Below are 20,239 nucleotides of genomic sequence, written 5' to 3' on the forward strand. Positions count from 1 at the left end.
TATGGAGTATACAGCATTGGAGGGGCGAAGGGGTATATAACCAAGGAGAAATAAATTATGCAGAGGTGTCTAATGTTGGGTAGTTTCGAATCGAAGCATTGGTTCATCGAAACATCGTCCACGTTCTTCGCTGCGTTCCCCGGTATTACCCTTTTCGGAATTTTTTTTTCTGATGATTGGTATACCCCTCCCCCTCACCTTGGGTTTCGATGCTTGCAGTGCCGCACAAACTGGTGGTTGGGGAAATCTGATATATATAGCAAGTGAGGTGCAATACCTCCAGGAAATTTTTACCTTTAAATTATGCAAGTGATGCTCTGACTCTTGAGAATCATGTGAAGCTATTCCAATTGTTCTTCTGATGGGGAGAACTTTGAGGCCCGGTCAGGTGACTGCCATCCCGGTGTGGATCTTATCTTCACAATCAATCCCGCCTCCCCACGCAGCATACTCTCTCTCTTTTACTACTAAGTATGTATCTGCACATACTCAACCTCATCTACAAGTTACGATTCAAATCACCCATATATACCATTGTGGCTCTATGATGCATCTTGTAAACTACATAAAAACGCCCTAGCTAGCCACCATAAAACATGCACATATCAGAATGGGGGAAATCCCAGAGGGAAGGTATCTCAGCACACAACAACAAGACAAGATAAGAATAAGGGTATGATTGCGCTGGAAGATGGGAGGGGAAAGAAACCAATCAATCCCTCAACCACGCACGGCGCTTCTCCTCCTTCTTCTCCCGTCGCTTCTCTTTGAACGCCTTCAACTCCGCCTTGGTAAGCTTCTTGGCGCTCCGTTCCGCCCGCAGACTGCGGCCATCATGGCTGTTGGCCGCCGCGTCCACGTCGAAGAACGCATACATCTGCCGCCGGGACTTGTTCTCATCATTGTGGTACTCCGGGTTCTGCGAGGCCTCCTGCCACCGGCCCGTGAACCGGTTGAAGGCGCCCACCGCCTCGTACGCCTGGTTCGGGTCCATCGCGGCGGCCGCCGCCGCATCCTCCTGTCGCTCGTATTGCTGAGCGTACGGCGCCGTGGGATCGTAGTCGCCGTGGATGGCGGGATTGTAGCCGGCCGCGACGGGCGCGGGCTTTTCCGCGGCGGCAGCGGCGGGGGAGGCATCCGGTACCCGCGGGTTCTCCCACTGCGAGACCCCGGTGAGGCGGTTGTAGAAGTAGTAGGCTTGGGCGTTGGCATCCCAGACGGGCTCCCATCCGTCGTCCTCGCTGGGTGGTACTTCGTTGGGGAGCGGAGGGGGCACTTCGTCTGGTAATGGTGGCGCCGAAGCTGATGTGTCTGGTTGGTCTTCTTCTTCTTCTTTCTTTGCATCGTCCTGTTCAGATCGCGATTCTGCGTCTGAATCTGCCTCCGTCTCCCCTTCTTCCATCTCTTCCTTGTTGCTGTCGGGCCCGTCGTCTTCCTCCTCCTCCTCCTCCTCCTCCTCCTTCTCCTCCTCTTGCCGCGCCTCGGACGCGCCTCGGTCCTTCCCCGGCTGTGGTGCTTGTACCTCCTCCGCTTCCTTCTCTTCTGTATTTTCCGTCCTTACATCCGAAGAAACCTGCTCTTGGATCGGATCGCGCGTGCGGGACTCAGGCGCATCCACCGCGCCGCTGCCCGTGACGTCTTGCGGAGCCGCGGACATGCTGGGATTAGCTCTCACCCTCTTCTTTCTCTCTTTTCTTTTTTGCCTTTCCTTCTGCTTTTTTTGTCGCTGTGCAAATGCACGTGATAATCACTGTCGTAGAAAAGCTCCAATCAGAGAGCGTCAGCAGCCCTTCGGATGCATGCAATACCTCGACTGCGTTCTTCTCTGATGTCTGGAGCTGCCTGGAAGAATAGGATGATGAAAGGAACTTAACTAACTGCAGTCAGTGGCCGGAGCTGGCTTCCTCGTCGCCGGGCTAGCGCGCCCCCCGGGTAAATTGAGGCGCTAGGCTGGATTTGGCTTAGTTGGTGCTGCCGTTGATTCGATATTCTGGGCTTCTGGTTGGCGGGATCGTTTTATATAGAGGTCTGCCACAAAGATAGTCTTAAGAGTGGATGGGGTGACTATCTTTTTGGGGGCTTTCTTCATACGATTCAAATATAGGTTATTGTTTTTTGGCTATTCTGGGCTTGGTTATCCGGGAACATCGCCTCTGGAAAGCTTAGTCCCCTCGGTATAAAGCTCCAGATGACGGGATGTGAAAGAGATATATCTCTGCATCAGTGAAACAACACACTTTCATTCGATGGTGTTGATCATTCTACTAACCACATGAACAATGACCAGGTATCAATGAAATTCAGAGAAGTTGGATAGTAGAGGCGATTCTCTTTTGTGCCAACAGGTAACAAGTTCACATATGGACCTATGGCCTCTAGATGATCAGTACATACTATGGCTTATAGTCTGAGATCAGACTGGTTACTAGCGGATATGTCGCTGGAAAAAATAGATCACATAAGCAGGTATAGCAGCTTTGTGCTATGCTCAATGAGAGGAGAACAACTGCTTGCTTCCATCCCTTGCTCTCAATGAGTAGGCTTAATCATCAGCAAAGACGGAGTCCCGACCAGCTCCTAAGTGTACATTACTGGATTGTGAGTGTTTACTACAGGTACCTTTTAGAGAGTCTGGGCCCAGTGGAAGAGCTCTATCTAGCTTTCATGTATAGAATGGTGAAGCGGACTACCGTTTCTTGTAACTTTTGCGTCGTTCCCAGGTGTGGCTTCTGTAGGCTGGATAAGGAATATCATTGTTTATGTAGTTAGTTGTGGATGCTTATTTATACCTGTCATGTGTCTAGACGGATGAATTCTCTTAGAATATAGTGGTTTTGCTGGTACTAAGATTGAAATATACTAGGGGACAACAGAATTTAAGATCGAGTTGAAGAATATATTTTAAAGCCGAAGCCATTCATGATGACACTTGACAGACCAGAGGCTCGCAGCGATTCGAATGTTGTGATCGGGGTACACAGATGACAATATATATATATTTCACCCAATCTACTAGTATTCTTCCAGATACATGCAGCTGAGTCCAAATCATTTGACGTATGACGCGAGTTTGTCTGCTATAACAATCCGGCAGAAGTGACTATTTATGATGTGCGAAATCACTAACTAGGACATTCACATCCTGTATACTCGTAATGGCATATCTTCTATTCAACCACACTCTCAAAGTTGATGCCTCAGAACTCAGAAGCATATCGAGGCAGAAAGGCACCAAGGCACCAAGGCAGAGTCCTCTGATGAATCACATGCTTTCCCAACCACATTCAACAACAACAGCACAGCATCTGCAGCACAACCAAGATCGGATACACCGCTGTAACAACGAATCCAGCCGTACATTTATCGATCCGGCCCTGGTATGAAAGCATCCATCCTGCGGTCAACACCAGCGGCGAGACACCGCAACAAGGATCTCCTTACGCCTCGTCATGTGTCTCAAATCCATGAGCGAAAACGAGTCGCTGCCCATGACAACCAGTCCAGCCTTTGATCAGGACAAGGTGAACGAAACCCAAAATTCCAAGGATACGCACAAATGTTTTGCTTTCCAAGGGACCGACCACTTTCTTCTTCCGAGATCTACCAAAATATGATTATCCAGGAAAGCACGGGCAACGTTGTAATTCCGCGAACAGGGTTTGCTTGCGTTGTTCGTCCTTGCAATCGGAAATTAATCGGGCAACTACTCTTGTTTGTCTCCTTGCTGGCCGACCGCTACAGACCTCTCCCCGCCCACATGAACGTGGAGTCCCAAGTATCTATCTACGTGTTAGAGAAGAGAGGTGAGAAGCCTACCCATTGATTGACAGACCTCGATCTTCGGGATCCCTTGCAGGTCGAGGCATGCTATTGCATATGTCCTGCAACCTTACTCGAGGGCTCGGTCAGCCCAACAATGCTTACCACGCCACCCGCATACCGCACGAGCGCCTTCGGAGTCAGGCGTGAGGGTTGTGAGAAAGGGGTTAATTGGTTGTAGGGCTCAAGCACAAGGGCACACGACTGGACGGTGGCGGACGGTGGCGGACGGTGGCTGAAAGCGGGCTGCGAAGAGAGTGATCTCGAACCGGGCTTTGATGCTGCTCGTGACTCAACTAAGCGTGAAGGATCTTGAATGAACGAGACGCATAAGCATGCAGCTTCAAACGTGTGCTGGCCTTGCAGAGAGGCCAGCAGCAAGAGACTGCGTGAGGATCTACTGAATAGCTAGGAGGAATGAGACAATTCAGCCTCGCTGCAATGTACCCCGGCCGTCCTGCAAAGGCACCGAGTTGGAGAAACTTGCTGCAACACTAATTGGCTGCAAGCAATCACAGGCGATGGTTAAGGTAGATCCATACCGTCCGCTGGGGGGCGGAGGAGCTTTCTTGGCCAAGGGAGATGGAACAACGAGCATAGTATGGATCCTCAGGGACGAGAACGGCGAACGGTCCTTGCATACTGCATTCCACAAGGGGGGCATGTTTGGGCGCACGCAGCGCAGTACCACAGCCTGTTTGCTAGGCTCGCCAGCGTGGTGACCAGCGAGCTCGAGACCTCCACCGAAGTCTATATAAGACTGGGAAAAGTTGCGCTCCAATCTGTTTTTCTCATCATCACACAATCACTCTCTTGAGCATTCTCTCTCTCCAGTCTTCTACAGACCTTCCAGTCGTTTTACCGTTCTCTATACATACAAATTATCCGAGTTCAATCTCTCGTTCAAATCCAACCCCACAGTCACAATGAAGTTCTCCATCACCACCGCTGTTCTGGCCCTCGCTGCCACCGTCGCTGCCTTGCCCAGCCAGCCCTCCGCCGATGGCAACGTTGGTACCGGTAACGGCGTCGGCAACAAGGGTAACAGCGATGTCCGCTTCCCCGTCCCTGACGATGTGACCGTCAAGCAGGCCTCCGCCAAGTGCGGTGATCAGGCTCAGCTGTCTTGCTGCAACAAGGCCACCTACGCCGGTGACACCACCAGCATTAACGACGGTATCCTCGCTGGTACCCTCGGTAACCTCCTTGGTGCTGGCTCCGGCTCTGAGGGTCTCGGTCTCTTCGACCAGTGCTCCAAGCTCGATCTCCAGAGTACGTTCTCCTTCCTGGTGCTTTCCCAGCTCATCTCTGACAATCGCCACAGTCCCCATCATCGGTATTGCCCTCCAGGATCTCGTCAACCAGCAGTGCAAGCAGAACATCGCTTGTTGCCAGGCCTCCCCCTCGGACGCCGTAAGTCTCCCAAATAATTTTCGAGTCTGCATCAAATCCACTGACCCCCTCAATAGAGCGGCAGCCTCATCGGTGTTGCCCTGCCCTGCATTGCTCTCGGCTCCATCCTGTAAACGGGTTCAGTCTTTGCTTATGGCCGCTATTCGTCAAGCCCTTCTGGGCTATGGACAGGGGCTAGGAACAGGTCACACTGTGGTCACTTTTTCGGGAGGATTATAGACATTCCTGTTGGCAGATGATGTACCATTAATTGTGCTTCTGTGGCACTCTCGGAGAAGATTGTTTTGCTTTTTTGGACTCTATCTGATCATTAGTTGTGCATTTCCCGGTGCTCCAGCGCTGGTGTCGTGGCATATAGTCTCAATGCATTAGACTTGATTACCTTGACTTTCTATTACCATCTTCTCTATGGATGGATTTAAATAGTAGCTCTTGCTTTGGCATTATGAATCTACCTTCTTATTGAACACAGATCGATTCTCCCCAGTACCTCATTCAGTACACTCATTTACCCCAATCATATATTCACTAGCCATCCTCAATTATAAGGGCTAATAGCCTGGCCGCACATCCTATCTTGCAGCATCAACCTTCCCAGTTCAGTTCAGCATAGTCAACATCTTTAAAATTTCCAGAACCCCTGGGTTGACCTCACAGAGCTAAAACTCTCGACGGAAACTCCTCCCGATAACCTCTCTGCATTCCCAATATCCTATGATCCTCCCCACCTTATCCCTTATTTTTCCCTCCCATCACCCTGCCCAACCTCCAGACAAAAAAATAAGGGCCGCAAGTAACTCAAGCAATCCACGGTTGACCTCATTCCACCACCCAGGAAGGAAGCCTTCTTTCTAATCCGCCTGAATATCTTATACACATCAAATTAGTGGTGATAATACAACCCCCTAGTCGAACACACACTCACACATACCCCCTCTCCGAGAAAACAAAACTTGTCAGAAGCATCTAACGGAAAAGTCCTCCTCGATCCGCCTCAAGCGAACGATACAGCCAGCCCATTTGATTCAACAAGAACCGAGGTATACCCCGACCGGACCGTCAGCCAGAAGGAGCTTCTTTATCTGGCTACCTCGGATTCGACTCTCTCCCCAGCGCACTCGATAGAAGAGGGCTGAATTTCTTGACATAGCCTTGAAATCCTTGGAGGAAATCAACTCTGTTCTGTACTGCGCAAAGCTTACCCCTACTAACTAACGAGGAGGATCCAAGGTGAGAGGTGAGTAGCACGTTAGAATAGAATATCTTCTGATACAATGTTTCTGAGAAGAACTTGTTTCTCCGGTAAAGATGTAAGTATACAAGAAAAGCTAGAATTATACCCAAGCCCTCTTCCTCCCCACTCTCTTCCTTCCTCGCGGATCGTCCCAGCTCACACACACATTGACACCGAGGGAAGATAGCTGTAGTGTGATAGTTAGTTAGTTAGTAATTTAGTACATTAATTCTCATCCCCGGATCACACTCCCACACAAAAGAAAGAACCTGAAAATCCCCACAGCGAAAACAATCCCAAAAGCGAAATCCCAGATTCCAGATCAAGCCGAAAACAAAGCCAATCTACCCCCTACGCACGAAGGGAGAGATGACTGCAAAGAAGAATACACATGAAGAAGAGAAGTGAGACAAAGGGGGGAGATGGTTGGGGGGAAAGGGTGGTTGTTTACAGGACGAGAACGAAATCGACGGATCTTCTCTCACAAGAAGAACGATCTCAACATGGCTACCAACCCCCCCGAAATGGACCATAGACACCAACAAAAGATAACCCCTGTGCCGGTACCCCGAACTCCGTGGCTAGCAAAAAAGAGTCTGTGCATTGTTTGGAGAATGGATATGAGATTGAGATTGAGGATGAGAGTGAGAGTGAGAGGGAGGGTGAGGGTGGTGAGGGCTTGTCGGCGCGCCTGCGCCTGTGCCGCTGTGGTGTAGGGAGCCCAGAGGAAAGAGGACGGTGCCCATTCGGCGTTGTTTCTTGGTGGGACTTGGGCTCGGGCTGGATGGCGTCGTGGAGACGTGCTCTGCTGGGTATTGCACGCTGTTGTGCTTGCGCTGGGGCGTCTGGGGGAGCGGCCGTCGGATGATCTGGTTTGGGGACTTGGGAGGAGGGGTCGGAGGGGGTGGTGAAGGTAGCTTGGTCCGCTTCCTCGGTGTCGTCGGAGGAGGTGGCGCCGAGGAACATGGTCTGGAGTATACGGATGAAGGCGAATCAACCACAGCAGTGGTTGACGAACGGTAGGGCGACGACTTCGGCGCGAGGGGCACTTTGAGATTCGACAGCTTCGGTGCCGCTGCGACGGCTGCTGCTGTGGACTGGAGCAGGTTGAAGAGCTCGACCATTGACTTGCGTTGACTGAGTCGCCATGTCGAGGACCGTTTCTGATTCTTGTTGGTGTTGTCATCTTCTTCGCCCTCAACGGCCGTCTCCGCCTTCAGCGTCGCCCTCTTCGAGGCGACCGCCTGTTTCAACGGACGAACGTTAACGCCATCATCTTGTCTCCCCTCGTCATCCTCCACTCCCTCCGGAATATCCTCGATGATCCGGCTCTTGATCTCCGGGAGCTTCAAGGCGCCGGTGGTCTGGACCTCCATGCTCGCCGGTCTAGGCCGCCTATCGGAATTCCTGGGAATACGACGACTGGCCAGCTCCAGGTCGAGATCATCTTTACTCTGAGCCTTAGCCTTCACAGCAGCGGCTGCGAGGAAGCAGTTCTCACCGCCGCCTCCACCAGCCCGTGACGGAGGCCGAGAAGACACCACCTCCATGGCAATGACCTTCTGTACCAGCACCGGACTCGACTGTTCGACATCCGTTTCCTCATCGGACAACAAATCAGGACTCTTTGCCACAGCGAGATCCATATCTCTCTCCTCCTCTTCTTCCAGAATCGGCGCATCGTCCGGTCCCAGCGTCGAACACTCCGAGTCAGCGCAACTCACCAGACGAATAGACGTGGTCTGAGTGATCGTTGTCGCTGCTGCAGGTGGTGGTCTCGTTTCTTTCTCCGAAAAGGCAGACAACTCCGTCGCCTCGTCAGAGGCTTCACCCTGACGACCCTGCTTCTCATCCCCAACAGAAGCAGACAAGTTTGAGTCGTGCTGCTGCTGCTGCTCCAGCTCAGCAATCCCTGCGCAAGACCACGAGGAATGATGATCCCGTGCGCGTCTGGACCGTCTCAGCTTGCGCACCTGGATACAAGGCAATAATAGCGTGGAAAGAACCCCCATGGCTCGTGGACGACGCATGAGGTTCGAGTTCACGCTTGATCTTGATGTCATGATAGTGAAAGAGTCGGTTGCCACTTTATAGCTGTGCTGTGACTTGTCACGTTTTCCTTTTTTCCTTGTCCCTACCGGGCTTGGTACGACGCTTGAGATCCCGTCTTTTGGCTTTCTTCGTCGTCGGGGAGATGGACACGGGGTGGCACAGGATGGGGATCGGGATGCAATAGAGTTCGAGTTGACGGACTTTTTTTTGATGCGGTGGGGGGATTTATTGAGTTCGTTTAGATTACGGACGCGCGGTAGAGTGTTTGAGGCATAAGATGCTGCGGCTGTCGGTAGCTGTGGCTATTGCGATGGACGAGGTACACATCAGTTGTATGGAGGGATGATAGTGAGGTAGGGCCCTTGCTGCTGGTGATATTGCGGTGATGTATGCCTGCGTGTGTGCCACTATGCAGCGGGCGATTGTCTGTGTAGTCCCCACTCAGGGTTAGATGAGCTTCTGGTCAGCAACGCAGAACACTCTGTAGCGACCTTCAGTTCTAGACCCAGGGTTTTGTTGCTGCAAGGAGGGCGTGAGGCCACCTCCGGGCACGATCTGTTGCAGGGGTAGGCGCATCCCTGGTGGTTATGACTATATGGGTGTGCTCTGCAACCCCGTTGCCTGGTATACCTGACAGAGACACCAGAGCCCTCTGCTAAGATGGTCTTCAAAGCCAGGAGATGATGATTTGGAGTACTCTGGCGATCGCAATTCTCCGGGGTGCTGAGATGCGCGCAAGGAGGCGACCAGATGCATGGCGGGGTATCATCATGCGATGAGCTCAACACGATGTGCTCGGCGGATTAGGAGAACGTTTGTGGTTAATCGTGCTAAATCAGAGTCTAGGAGGCGAGACTGTGGTTTCGTGTTCCTCTTTATCCCATTATCCCTTGACAGGGAGCATCGTGCTGCAAGGGTTTCCTGCGAGTGCATTTGACGGAGTCACTACGGCGGAAGTAGATTGGAGGATGATGTCTATTCCTTGCATAAACTGTAATACATATCCCGCATGTAAGCTCTCAATTCGACCAGTCAACAGTGAGCAGTTCTACAGCTTGCTTTGCGCTGTTGCCGTGTGCAACGACCTCACACGATCCAGCGCCTGCACAGCTTCCTTCTCGATCCGCTCGAGAAGTTGAGCACAAGTCGGGATATCATGAATCATACCGATGACCTGACCGGCAGTCCACACCTATGAATCAATTAGCCGGAGGGGGTTCTGAACGCGCCAAGGGGAGAGGACAGAAAAACATACACCGAATTCAACATCACCAGTCAGGAACACCTCGCGGCCCCGTTTGCCACTGACAAAGGGAGCGATCTCGCTGAATTCACCCGTCTTGCTTTCGCGCTCCACCTTCAGCGCCTCCTGGGAGACCTTGTTCCCGTACAGACGGGTCGTGTTCTTCCAGCGGCGCATCACCAGAGCCGTATCCGTCTCGTCCGCCTTGACGATCGCTTCCTTCACGTTGCGATGGATGGGCGCCTCGACCGTGCACATGAAGCGGGTTCCCATGTTGATGCCTTCGGCGCCGAGGGCCATCGCCGCCGCCAACCCCTGTCCGTCGGCAAACCCACCGGACGCGATGAACGGTACCTTGAGTTCCTGCCGTGCCCGGCTGAGGAGAATGAAGTTGGTGATGTCGTTCTCACCGACGTGTCCAGCACATTCGAACCCGTCGATGGACAAAAAGTCCACGCCCAACTTGATGGCAGATTTCGCGTGGCGAATGGTAGTGCACTTGTGGAGGATGATGATGTTGGCTTTCTTAAGCTGCTGGATGACGGGCCCTGGGTTGTTTCCGGCCGTCTCGACGATCTTGATACCCTCGTCAATGATCACTTGTGCGTAGGCCGCGTAGTCGGGAGGAACGAGGGCGGGAAGCAGGGTCAGGTTGACGCCAAAGGGGTTCTTGGTCATGGATCGACATTTGCGAATTTCCTTACGGAGGTCTTCGGGGGTGGGTTGAGTGAGAGCAGTGAGCTGAGCAATTTAACAGTTATTTCTGGGTCTGATAAGTAACTGCTTGAAGTGAAAACATACGATTCCCAGGCCGCCTGCATTGCTGACTGCGGCAGCAAGCTCAGCGTATCCGACCCATTGCATACCTCCCTGAACGATAGGGACTTGGTCTAATCAGTACATGTAGCCGTTACACTGTGGTTCTGGACGTACCTGTGATGCCTAGCTTCCTCGTGAGAAGGGTGTTGAAAGGCATATTGACTGGTGGACCACTGGACCGGCCGCACTGATACTTGGGCGAAGGCAAGGTAAGACGATTTTAAAGTCGAGTCGTTGATCCAAGAGCAAGCTGGTATCACAAATTTCTAGAACTTAGAATTATTCAGGTCTAATAGCGTTGGTTGGGTTTGGAGACAGTCTGGGGAAGGCGGCGTTAAGACGTCCGGAGACCCCCTTGTGGGGAAGAGCAGAGTTGCCGAGGTTCAACGCCCCGAGGTTAATGATCAGTAATAGGAAGAGGCAACAGGGCTCAGAAGGGGATTCTATCAGTGTTTAGAGAAGAAGCAAATTGATAGTCATCCCAAGCCTTCTCGCCGTGGGAATTATTCGGCACGTTGTTTCCTGGATGTTTTGGTTCCATTATTTCACCCCGTTGTCAACCCTTTGCAGGTGTCCGTAGCATGTGATCGCAGCGAGTTCGTGATGGACGCATCAGATGATTGAGGTGATTGTCAGATTTCAGAGCGTGATCCTTCAACCTCGTTTCTTACACTCTAACGTATAGAGTAGAGCCAGTCTCAGAACCTGTGAGGAATTGAAGATCGAGCCCACTCCTTTCGTATAGAGTTGGTAAACTTGCAACGTCCGGGCATTCATGACAGTGAAACTGCTGTAGAAACAGCCGACAAGGCGGCCGACCAATTAACGCCGCTTCCGCCACAGTTCTACACCGCCTTGACAAATTCAGCCCTAAGCCCTGACGGACTGTCCCAATCAAGCTTAGAGCGGAGGATCTTCTGCAAGTGATGCCGCAATCGCAAAGAAAGTTGAAGTTGAAGCTCCGAAGCCTTCGATTTTGCGACGGGGGCACTTCCACCACATATCAAGCCCAATCCTCGCAGCACACGGGATTGCATATACCTTTAAGATGTCATCACCATTTCTGACCCCCGGATCGCACTCGCAGCTCGACCAGCTTGCCCTTCTTCACCTCCGCAGAGACCAAGCCATCCCGACAGTCCTTCAACTCCAAGACGAAGACAATGCAGGCTACAAGGAGGGTAAAGTAACGACCACCCGCTTTGGTTCTTTCCCGCACACTACCCTTACGGGGCAACCATGGGGCTCCCAGATCATCGCCTCGAAAGTCGACACGGGCTCTCGCCGCGGCCGGGGCCCGCAGAAGAAGAACCGACAGTTAAAGCGCAAAGCGGACGACCTGGATTCCGCCACCACCACACCCGCCGAGGGGGAGAATCAGTCGTCACCGCAAGCCGCCGTTGCCGCGTCCAGCGGATTCCTCCACCTCGTCTACCCGACCCCGGAGCTGTGGACCATGTCCCTGCCGCACCGTACCCAGGTCGTCTATACACCCGACTACAGCTACATTCTGCACCGACTGCGCGCGCGCCCCGGGAGCTCGATCATCGAAGCCGGCGCGGGTAGTGGGTCGTTCACACATGCAGCCGTGCGCGCGGTCTTCAACGGATACCCCACGACGACGACGACGACGACAGGCGAGCGCGAGGGCGTGGACGCGGGCCCCTCACCCAAAAACCGACGACTCGGCCAGGTATCTAGTTTTGAATTCCACGAGCAGCGTGTGGGCAAGGTTCGACAGGAGCTGAGGGAACACGGGCTGGAGGGGCTGGTTCACGTCACGCATCGTGACGTCTACCAGGATGGGTTCCTGGTTGGAGACTCCAAGACAGGCACGTCTCCCAAGGCCAACGCGGTGTTCCTGGATCTGCCTGCCCCCTGGCTTGCGTTGAGACATCTCGTGCGGCATCCCCCGTCTGGAGCGGAGTCGCCTCTCGACCCCACCTCGCCTGTGTATCTGTGTACGTTCTCCCCCTGCCTGGAGCAGGTGCAGCGGACCGTTAGCGTGTTGAGACAGCTGTCGTGGCTGGATATCTCCATGGTGGAGGTCAACAACCACCGGATCGACGTGAAGCGGGAGAAGGTGGGGTTGGAGTTCGAGAAGGTTCGCGGTGCGGTCGTGTTCCCCAAGTCGGTTGAGGAGGCTGTCTCCAAGATGCGCCACGTCGAGGAGCATTCCCGGAAATACCGCGAGTTGCAGCAGCAGCAGGAAGAGGAGGACGGAACCCCGCTTCCGGCGTCGGGAGATAAGCAAGGAAAGGAAGAAAAGGCGCCGGCGCAGGCGAAGGCTGTCCCCGAAAGTGAGACTCCGGTGGCTGTGTCGGACTTGACGCAGACTTCAAGTGTCCCGTTGTACCAACAAGGCCGCCTGGTCCATCGCACGGAAGACAATCTGAAAACGCACACCTCCTACCTTGTCTTTGCCGTCCTACCGCGTGACTGGACGGAGGAAGACGAGCAGAAATGTCGGGAAAAGTGGCCCCCTCACCAGGTCGATCAGCCAATGCAGACTGAGAAGCCTAAGGGAAGAAAGCAGCTCAAGCGTGAGCAGCTACAGAAGGAGGAGGCTGAGGAGAAGCAGCAGCAGCAGCAGCAACAACAACAACAATAACTGGGTGATGCAAGAGAGGAAACAGCGAATGCCCCTGAAGAAGCTCGAAGAAGCTTAGATATCCCAAACTTGATCAATACCAAGCGTCAGACTTGTATCAATATTCCTATGTAGTATTATTTTCTCGGGTGCGTTATAGATTATAAGAGATGCCATGTTCTTGGCTGAGTGGGACCGATGTGGCCCTGCATTCTGTATCAGAAGAATGGCGCTCAGCATGACCAACAACCTGTCTAGTCTATCTATATACAAATAAATGGCTAATGTGAATTTCATGGGCTCGTTCTTGGACGTCATCAGCATCAAAACAGAAAAGAAAGCGAAGTAAATATGATTTGTGAAAAGGCACGGCATGATTGGCCACGCGAGGTTGGAACGGTTCTGAGGCCAGGACGACAAGAGAGATGAGATGCTAACTATCAGAAGATTGGAGTATATGACGAGATCAAGGGATTGTTCGAGAACACCCGGATTTACAGATTATTTTCCTTCTTGAACTTGTCCCATGCCTCGTTCAGAGTGCCGAAGACTGCGCCGGCGATCATCCGCTGCTCTGTAGTGGCACTTGTTGGGATCTAGATGATAAGGTCAGTACTGGAGACTACCATAAGCACAAGTAGAGTGAAACGTACCTTGTCTGGATGCACTTTGGCGATTCCCTTCATGTACTGGATCTTGACCTTGTTAGGCAAGATAAGTTCAGACATATTGACCTTCTTCCAACCAGCTTCGGGCCAGAGGACGGTATCCAGACTACCCAACAAAGCACGGAGATTGTCCTGCTTTCCACCCTTCCATGCAGCGAGTCTGGCATCGACGCTCTCCGAAAGTGCGAATTTCTCCTCGTCAGCACGTTCTGCGGCCTGATTGGCTGCTCGCAAGCGAGTGACAGCCTCTGACGAGGCGCCAGATGAACCCTGCAGGTCATCCAGAGCAGATACTTTCTTTAGTGCAGGTGCAGGAGGGCGTCGTGCAGGCGCTGCGGGCTTAGCCGGGGGCTTGCTTATACCAGCTGCCTTTTCACAACGATTGCGTCCTTGAATACTGGTGCTGCCGCCATGCCCACTTTCAACCGCCAGCTTCCAGTTTTGTGCAGCATCTGCCCATCGCTCGAGCTGCTCTAATGCTTCGGCCTTGCGCATCAAAGCCTTGCCGAAGAAGTCCTTCATTGGCTTAGCAGCTTCACCATTGCAAAGGTCAATGCTCTCGCCTTCGCCTTTCATGGGTCCTATCAATTCCAGTATGGTATCCGCGTCTCCGATCGCCACCTTTGGCTCGCCAACCTTGAGAGCCGTCATGGCACGATTACTGCGGATAAGGATGGTTATGGGATGCTTGTCCGGTAAAGGCGTAAGAGCCGCAGAGAAGGCTTCGTGTGCAGCACCATAGTCACCCCGCTTGTAAGCTTCCGCTGCGATTTCTCGTTGACGGTGGGTTGAGGAAAGCGCTTGTGGAGACACTGAAGGTATCGATCGTGGCGGAGCCTTGGGTCGTGTAGGTAGAGTCGTAGAGGGCGTAGAAGATCGTGAGGGCTGGGCAGGTGAAGGCGAGGGTTTCGACCTTGGTAGTGCTGAGGCAGAGGCTTCAAACAGGTCGACTTGGGCTTCTGGGGCCGGAGACTGAGCGACAGGGCGTTTCCTTCTTGCAGGGCTAACGTAAGCTTGTGCCGATTGCTCCTCCACAGCAGACTTTGTCAAACGTGATCTAGGATCCCTGGCATCTACTTTCGGTGCCTGCCGCATGAAAGCTGGTTGCTGCACAGGCCGCTCTCTTGCTGGAGACGGGTGTTGTCTGACATTGTTGCTCGCAGTGCGAGGCTCGGGGCCATCATTCGACCGCGCAGGATTGCGTGACGAACGGACCGGTCCTCCTGATTCGAGCAATAACGCTTCATCAGTCATATTCTCAGAACGTGTCTGGGGCTGCATAGGCGCTCGCGGACGATCACCACGCGGACGATCACCAAGAGGACGATCACCAAGAGGACGATCACTTGGTGATTCTTCCCGAGCAGACGCTTCCCTCATCCATCGTGGCTGACTGGGATCATGGTCCGCATTGAATTCCTGAACGACCTGTTGAAGTTTCTTGTTACCAGTCTTCCATAATGAGTTGGCTGTCTTCAGTAGGTTATTTCCAAATGTGGCTGCGAGCTGTGACGGGTCTTTATCCGCGGACAGAGGCGAGCGATTATTGCTACGAGACCGCTCTTGTTGCATCCAGGAAGGCACATCACGGCTAGATCCCTCACTGCGTTCTCGGCTTCTCTCCGGATGAGCGGCGACTCGGTCAGCTCCCGATGGCCTATTCCTGGACTTCTGGCGGGACTCTTCGTGCGCCTGGGTGAGAAGCAAGCCCACGGCCGCCTGCACATCTGTACCAGATGACGTCATACGTAGAGCCTGGCTGGCTTTATCTGCGGGGAATCCCATATCGACCAGCTCCGCAATGGCGCGGTCAACCCCGCTTGTAGGTCTCGGCGATGGAGCATGATGTTCAGTCTCCAGGGGCGTGGGTGGTTTGGCAGGGGGCTCTGGCCGAGGAAGTTCAGAAACCGGCTTACCCAGCAGACCGAGAAAGTCGTCGTCATCGGCACTTTGAGAGGGGTGCGATGACTGCGCAGGCTTGGACTTCAACTGATTGAGGCCGAACGGATCGTCATCGTCTGCCGGAAACGACAAGCTGCTGCCTCCGCGCGGCGGCGACTCTGCTCCGTTATGAATAGCCTGGGAGGAGCCCGCTCCGACCCGCGGCGCAGGACTCGAACTAGGTACAGGGAAGTGCGTCGATGCATCGACGGGTGCGGAAGCATTGAAGGCGGCAAGGATATCGTCGTCGTCGGCAGGTACCGCGCTCTGCTGCCCCGCGGTAGTGGCAGGTACGGAAGCTTGGCTGTTTCCGCCCTTCTCGAGACTGTCCCAGAATTGGTTGTTCTGTCCCCCATATTGAGTTTCAAACCGGGATCTTCTCTCCGCCTCCTTTCTAGCCCTTTGCGCCTCCAACTGCTTCTGTTGTTCGAGGAGCGAGAGATTCTTGTTCGCTGAAGCTGGATTAAAAGAGACTAGATTTGCAAAGCTGTCTTTGTCCGGTGTGGCGGACTTAGACGGAGGATTGGAGGGGCCCGAGGATGCAGATAGCGGCGTAGACCGGCCAGATAGTTCATTGTGGCGGACATTCTGAAATAGAGAACCCGCGCTCATCGGAGGAGGCTTGCGGGTGTCGTTATTCGACGAACCGGATGCCCAGTTGAGACCGCTCAGATCATCCATTTTGATGGAGTATGAGGGATCAATGGGCCGGTGCCTAGAGACTTGAAGTTAGAATCGGAGAGGTAACTCGCAGCTGAGTGATCTCACCATCAATGTAGTATACGCGGGGTGCGGATTGGGTTGACTGGGTCGGAGATAGGACAAATTCGTAGAGCTGAGCCTCACTGTAAGGTCAGGGTGAGATCATAAAGCGATAGTCCAAATTTGTGTGTAAAATCAGAGTCAGGGGGGTTAAGAATGATGGTCTTGTCCGCGGCTGTCGCCAGCTTCCCCTGGACATTTGGAGGGCCGCGATCGTCACTGTGGCTTATGTGGCTGGTGTGATGTGGCTATGCTAAGTGACACGTGACCTTCAACCTAATTGCGAGCTTTAGCAACCGCTTACTAGTTTCATCATCTAGATCACGAGACTCAGTCTGGACTGTTGGCTGGAAGTTGGGCTCACAGAGGATGTCTACAAGCTCATGGACCTCTGAGAATAGAGGATAAAAGAGCTTCTACCCGGTCAAGAGATGACAGGGTCAGATATTGGGCAGGTACTCCGTATTTGGCATGGTATTCCAACTGCATGTTCCGGTTGAATAGTGCGGAACCCATACACGCGCTGAAAAGGTGCGTTCGGTTACTATCTATAATCTCTAGCATCAGGGTGCTTCGATAGCACAAAGCCCCCAAAGTTTTCGTAGAAAGAATCCCATGGCCTAGGGACGGGTATAGGTAAAGATGACAAGCTAATCTACCGGTAATGCCACAGGAATATGGAATGGCGTTCCGAACCAACAAATACTTCAGCGACTTAGTATCAACCCCGCAGCATCCAATCTCTATATCGTCCAACCTGTTTAATCAAGATAGATTTCAAAGATTGGATTCCGCGACAGTTGCAACTGTTCCTACGCAGCAGCCGCGAAAAGCAACAAATCTCTCGCCTGGAGCCGCTGCCGCTTGAACTATTGCTCCTTATTACAACCTTCCTGGAAACCGCCGACATCATCTGTTTAAGCCTATGCAGCCGAACACTGAACAATTTCACGACAAGTCTCTATAACCTCAACAAACCAATATACGATAAACCGCTGGCTCTTTCCGTCCTCATCAGACTAGTCCGAGACCTTCCTCGGATGTTCTGCTGCCACCGTTGCGGGAAACTGCATCCTATCACCGACGTCCTTCATCCAGCACGTTCCTCGAATGCTATCCGCTATGAGTGCTCGGACCTGAAGTGGAGACTGTACCGGAGGATGTCATTACCACCTTCGCTGATACAGCGTGTATCTGTCCACTGTCTGCCCAGCAAATATACCTTCCACCACTGCCACCTAGCTGCCGTGATGCAGAATCACGATCGTGGCGGAGGCCGCTACGGAATCAACGCCGACTCTTTGGCCTACACCGAGGTAGTTGACTATCCAGAAGATCCCGCAAGAACGACTTTGTTGTCAGTGGAAGGACGGATTTGCACGCCTGTTGGAGCTCACCCAACCCCATCGCTCGTCCTGCAGATGCAGCAGTGGGTGTTATTTCATGATATAGATATCGTCTCTGGCAGGAGCCTTGATGTCCTCATTTCAAGGATTAAGTATCTGAGCATCTGCTGTAAGCACACCCTGGGTTCTGCGGAGGTAGAGAACAGTATACGCTCTGGTATTCGGCAGCAGGGTTTCTGTTTGGAGGTGCCGGCCGCTGCAAAGTTTCTGCAGTGCTCGCTTTGTGGTGTTGAGTTTCAGATCGCCCTCTGCGACTGTGGTAAGGATGGTAAGGCAGTGATTCTCACCAAATGGCTAGACCTTGGGGTGGGAATGGATGTTGAAGATCCGAAGTGGAAGAAAGCCACTCTCAGCTTCGCCCAATGTATACTCGAGCCTTCGGATGTGATAGTAAGCTCGGGGGATGTTCGACGACTATTCTGTGAAAGCTCGGAGCAAGAGAGTGACCCCACAATGCGAAATAAATCATATTTGGAAGGGAGGCGATACCGTCGCGTGATGGTGAGGGACCTGTATAGCAGGTACGGGTTATTCCCTCGCTAGCCATGTCACTGTTCCCGGGTAGTAGTAATGTTGCTCGCTCCTATTCAGAAAGACAAGAACAGAGTCGAGAAGGAACCTGGGCTGCCTAGAATGGAAGAAACAACCCATCTCAGGGTTTTGTGGCTCGGAGCAAAGAAGACTCACTGCGAGCTTAGGAGGTCGCTGAGTGTCAGAGCCGGGATGCGAAGGTGGTCAAGTTATAGGATGTCTGAATCTCAATTGTCAGCTAATGGTATGTTCTGCGGAGGAAGTAGATGCGTGCCGACATGGAGAGCCCGTGTGTTCCCGTCAGTGGGTCTCTTCACCTGGGCATCCAAACAATCTGCATGCTGAGTGCAGAATACCGTTGATCAAGTCGATTTCTTCAACAAAACTCTGGGGTTGTTCTTCTATACAATTACATTTTCGCGAGACTGGATGCCGCAGGCGCTGGGCGGGCCGCTGCCTATGCGGAAAACCTCGAGGAATTGCTCATACGATAAGGGCTCGGCAATGCCATCTTCTGAACCAATCTTAGAGGACACGGATAAAAGGTGTGATCCCCACTGGCGAGCTGCTGAGTGACTGTATAGCGCTTAAGGCGGTATGTATTGAGCACTGGGTCTGTTTGGTGGCTCCCGAATCGGCCAGGGGTGGGACTATGGATGTCGCGGTTTAGACAAGATCACGATTAAGGTTGTGGGAGTAGAATATTTTTACCCCTGAGGCATCCAATGTGGACGTGCGACTGCTGTCCGGGGTGCCAATAGGCACTTTCCTCCCACTGTGTATCATCCAAAGATCACAGATCTTGGGAATCGCCGATACAAGTCATCGTCATGAACATCCGTGCTCCTTACTAAACAACGGAGAATGCACGCACCCTATTTTCTGGTACCTCTATAGAGGCCTGATTAAGTACATGCCTTCCTTGTTAGCGCTTTTCAAGACCTGGGAGCAGCCCCAGTCCTCGGAGCCCGACAATTCGACAATTCGACAGTTCGACAGTTCGACAGTTCGACAGTTCGACAGTTCGACAGTTCGACAGTTCGACAGTTCGACAGTTCGACAATTTGACAGTCCGGATGACCCTAGCTCCTCCTCTTCACACAGCAACAGCAGCTCTGATAATTCCAGCGATTCCGACGTCGAGATGGATGACACTTCCAAGACGCAGAAGAAGCAGTCTAGAAGCTTTTTGTTCTTGCCCTTTTTTTTTTCTTTTTTTTCTTCTTTTTTTTTGGTCCAACTCCGACAGAAATATCGACATAAGAAGAAAGAGGCTACCGCTGCCCCTGCTGCTAAGTCCCAGGACACCAAGTACAAGGCTGAGTCTAGCTCCTCCGAATCTGCGTCCGAGTCCGAATTGGAAGAGGCCCTTTATAGAAAGCAGAATCATGGCTGGTTCTTATTCAGTTAATCTTCCCGGGCACATGTGACACCTCATCAGCTTCCAGAAGACCAATCTATCTTCTGCCGAGGCTTCATCTTCCTCTGGTTCTGAGTCAGACTCTTTCTCCGGTCTTTATCTTCCAGTAAAGATGAGAGCTCCTCCGAGTCAAGCTCCAAGTCCGAGTCCGAGTCCGAGTCCGAGTTTGAGTCCTACTCAGGGCTGGAAGAGTCCCAAGGTGATATTGCCGACTTCTAACATTACTTACCGAGATCTTGTTCTCGTGTCACACGGCCAGCAGCTCGCTTTCATGATCAGTGGTGTATTGTGGTGTGGAGCCTGGACTGGTTGATCGACTGGTCGACTGACCGACTGTTTGT

General features: G+C 52.6%; 7 protein-coding genes across 7 annotated transcripts; 3 read left to right on the plus strand and 4 right to left on the minus strand.

Annotated features, from left to right (window-relative positions):
* Positions 1-538: 538 nt before the first annotated feature.
* Positions 539-1,843, minus strand: BO97DRAFT_405338 (WW domain-containing protein). Its single transcript, XM_025695164.1, has one exon. It carries the CDS (start codon positions 1,655-1,657, stop codon positions 713-715), a length of 945 nt encoding a protein of 314 aa, XP_025551917.1. The 5' UTR covers positions 1,658-1,843; the 3' UTR covers positions 539-712.
* A 2,995-nt stretch (positions 1,844-4,838) lies between these two features.
* BO97DRAFT_311385 (hydrophobin family protein) lies at positions 4,839-5,330 on the plus strand (the record flags this gene model as incomplete). The annotated part of the gene is made up of 3 exons (XM_025691224.1): positions 4,839-5,091; positions 5,144-5,232; positions 5,289-5,330. Coding segments are annotated over 3 exons (384 nt in total), but the record flags the coding sequence as incomplete, so codon positions are not given.
* A 1,274-nt stretch (positions 5,331-6,604) lies between these two features.
* BO97DRAFT_451443 (uncharacterized protein) lies at positions 6,605-9,013 on the minus strand. The gene has a single exon (XM_025698982.1). The coding sequence runs from the start codon at positions 8,527-8,529 to the stop codon at positions 7,048-7,050; it is 1,482 nt and encodes a 493-aa protein (XP_025551919.1). The 5' UTR covers positions 8,530-9,013; the 3' UTR covers positions 6,605-7,047.
* A 497-nt stretch (positions 9,014-9,510) lies between these two features.
* On the minus strand, positions 9,511-11,182 carry BO97DRAFT_54378 (NAD(P)H-dependent flavin oxidoreductase). The gene is made up of 4 exons (XM_025700895.1): positions 10,695-11,182; positions 10,563-10,645; positions 9,774-10,502; positions 9,511-9,710 (listed from the first exon to the last, which is right to left on the minus strand). Exons 1-4 carry the CDS (start codon positions 10,735-10,737, stop codon positions 9,567-9,569), a joined length of 999 nt encoding a protein of 332 aa, XP_025551920.1. The 5' UTR covers positions 10,738-11,182; the 3' UTR covers positions 9,511-9,566.
* A 373-nt stretch (positions 11,183-11,555) lies between these two features.
* trm61 (tRNA 1-methyladenosine methyltransferase subunit GCD14) lies at positions 11,556-13,226 on the plus strand. The gene has a single exon (XM_025698322.1). It carries the CDS (start codon positions 11,629-11,631, stop codon positions 13,189-13,191), a length of 1,563 nt encoding a protein of 520 aa, XP_025551921.1. The 5' UTR covers positions 11,556-11,628; the 3' UTR covers positions 13,192-13,226.
* Positions 13,227-13,306: 80 nt separating this feature from the next.
* On the minus strand, positions 13,307-16,717 carry BO97DRAFT_470226 (UBA/TS-N domain protein). Its single transcript, XM_025699930.1, has 3 exons — positions 16,548-16,717; positions 13,824-16,494; positions 13,307-13,766 (listed from the first exon to the last, which is right to left on the minus strand). Exons 2-3 carry the CDS (start codon positions 16,458-16,460, stop codon positions 13,665-13,667), a joined length of 2,739 nt encoding a protein of 912 aa, XP_025551922.1. The 5' UTR covers positions 16,461-16,494; positions 16,548-16,717; the 3' UTR covers positions 13,307-13,664.
* Positions 16,718-17,284: 567 nt separating this feature from the next.
* On the plus strand, positions 17,285-18,889 carry BO97DRAFT_451452 (uncharacterized protein; the record flags this gene model as incomplete). Its single annotated transcript, XM_025698983.1, has 1 exon — positions 17,285-18,889. A coding segment is annotated over one exon (1,206 nt), but the record flags the coding sequence as incomplete, so codon positions are not given.
* Positions 18,890-20,239: the final 1,350 nt, after the last annotated feature.

Source organism: Aspergillus homomorphus, assembly GCF_003184865.1.
Source record: "Aspergillus homomorphus CBS 101889 unplaced genomic scaffold BO97scaffold_16, whole genome shotgun sequence".
In the NCBI taxonomy this organism is placed as follows: Eukaryota; Fungi; Ascomycota; class Eurotiomycetes; order Eurotiales; family Aspergillaceae; genus Aspergillus; species Aspergillus homomorphus.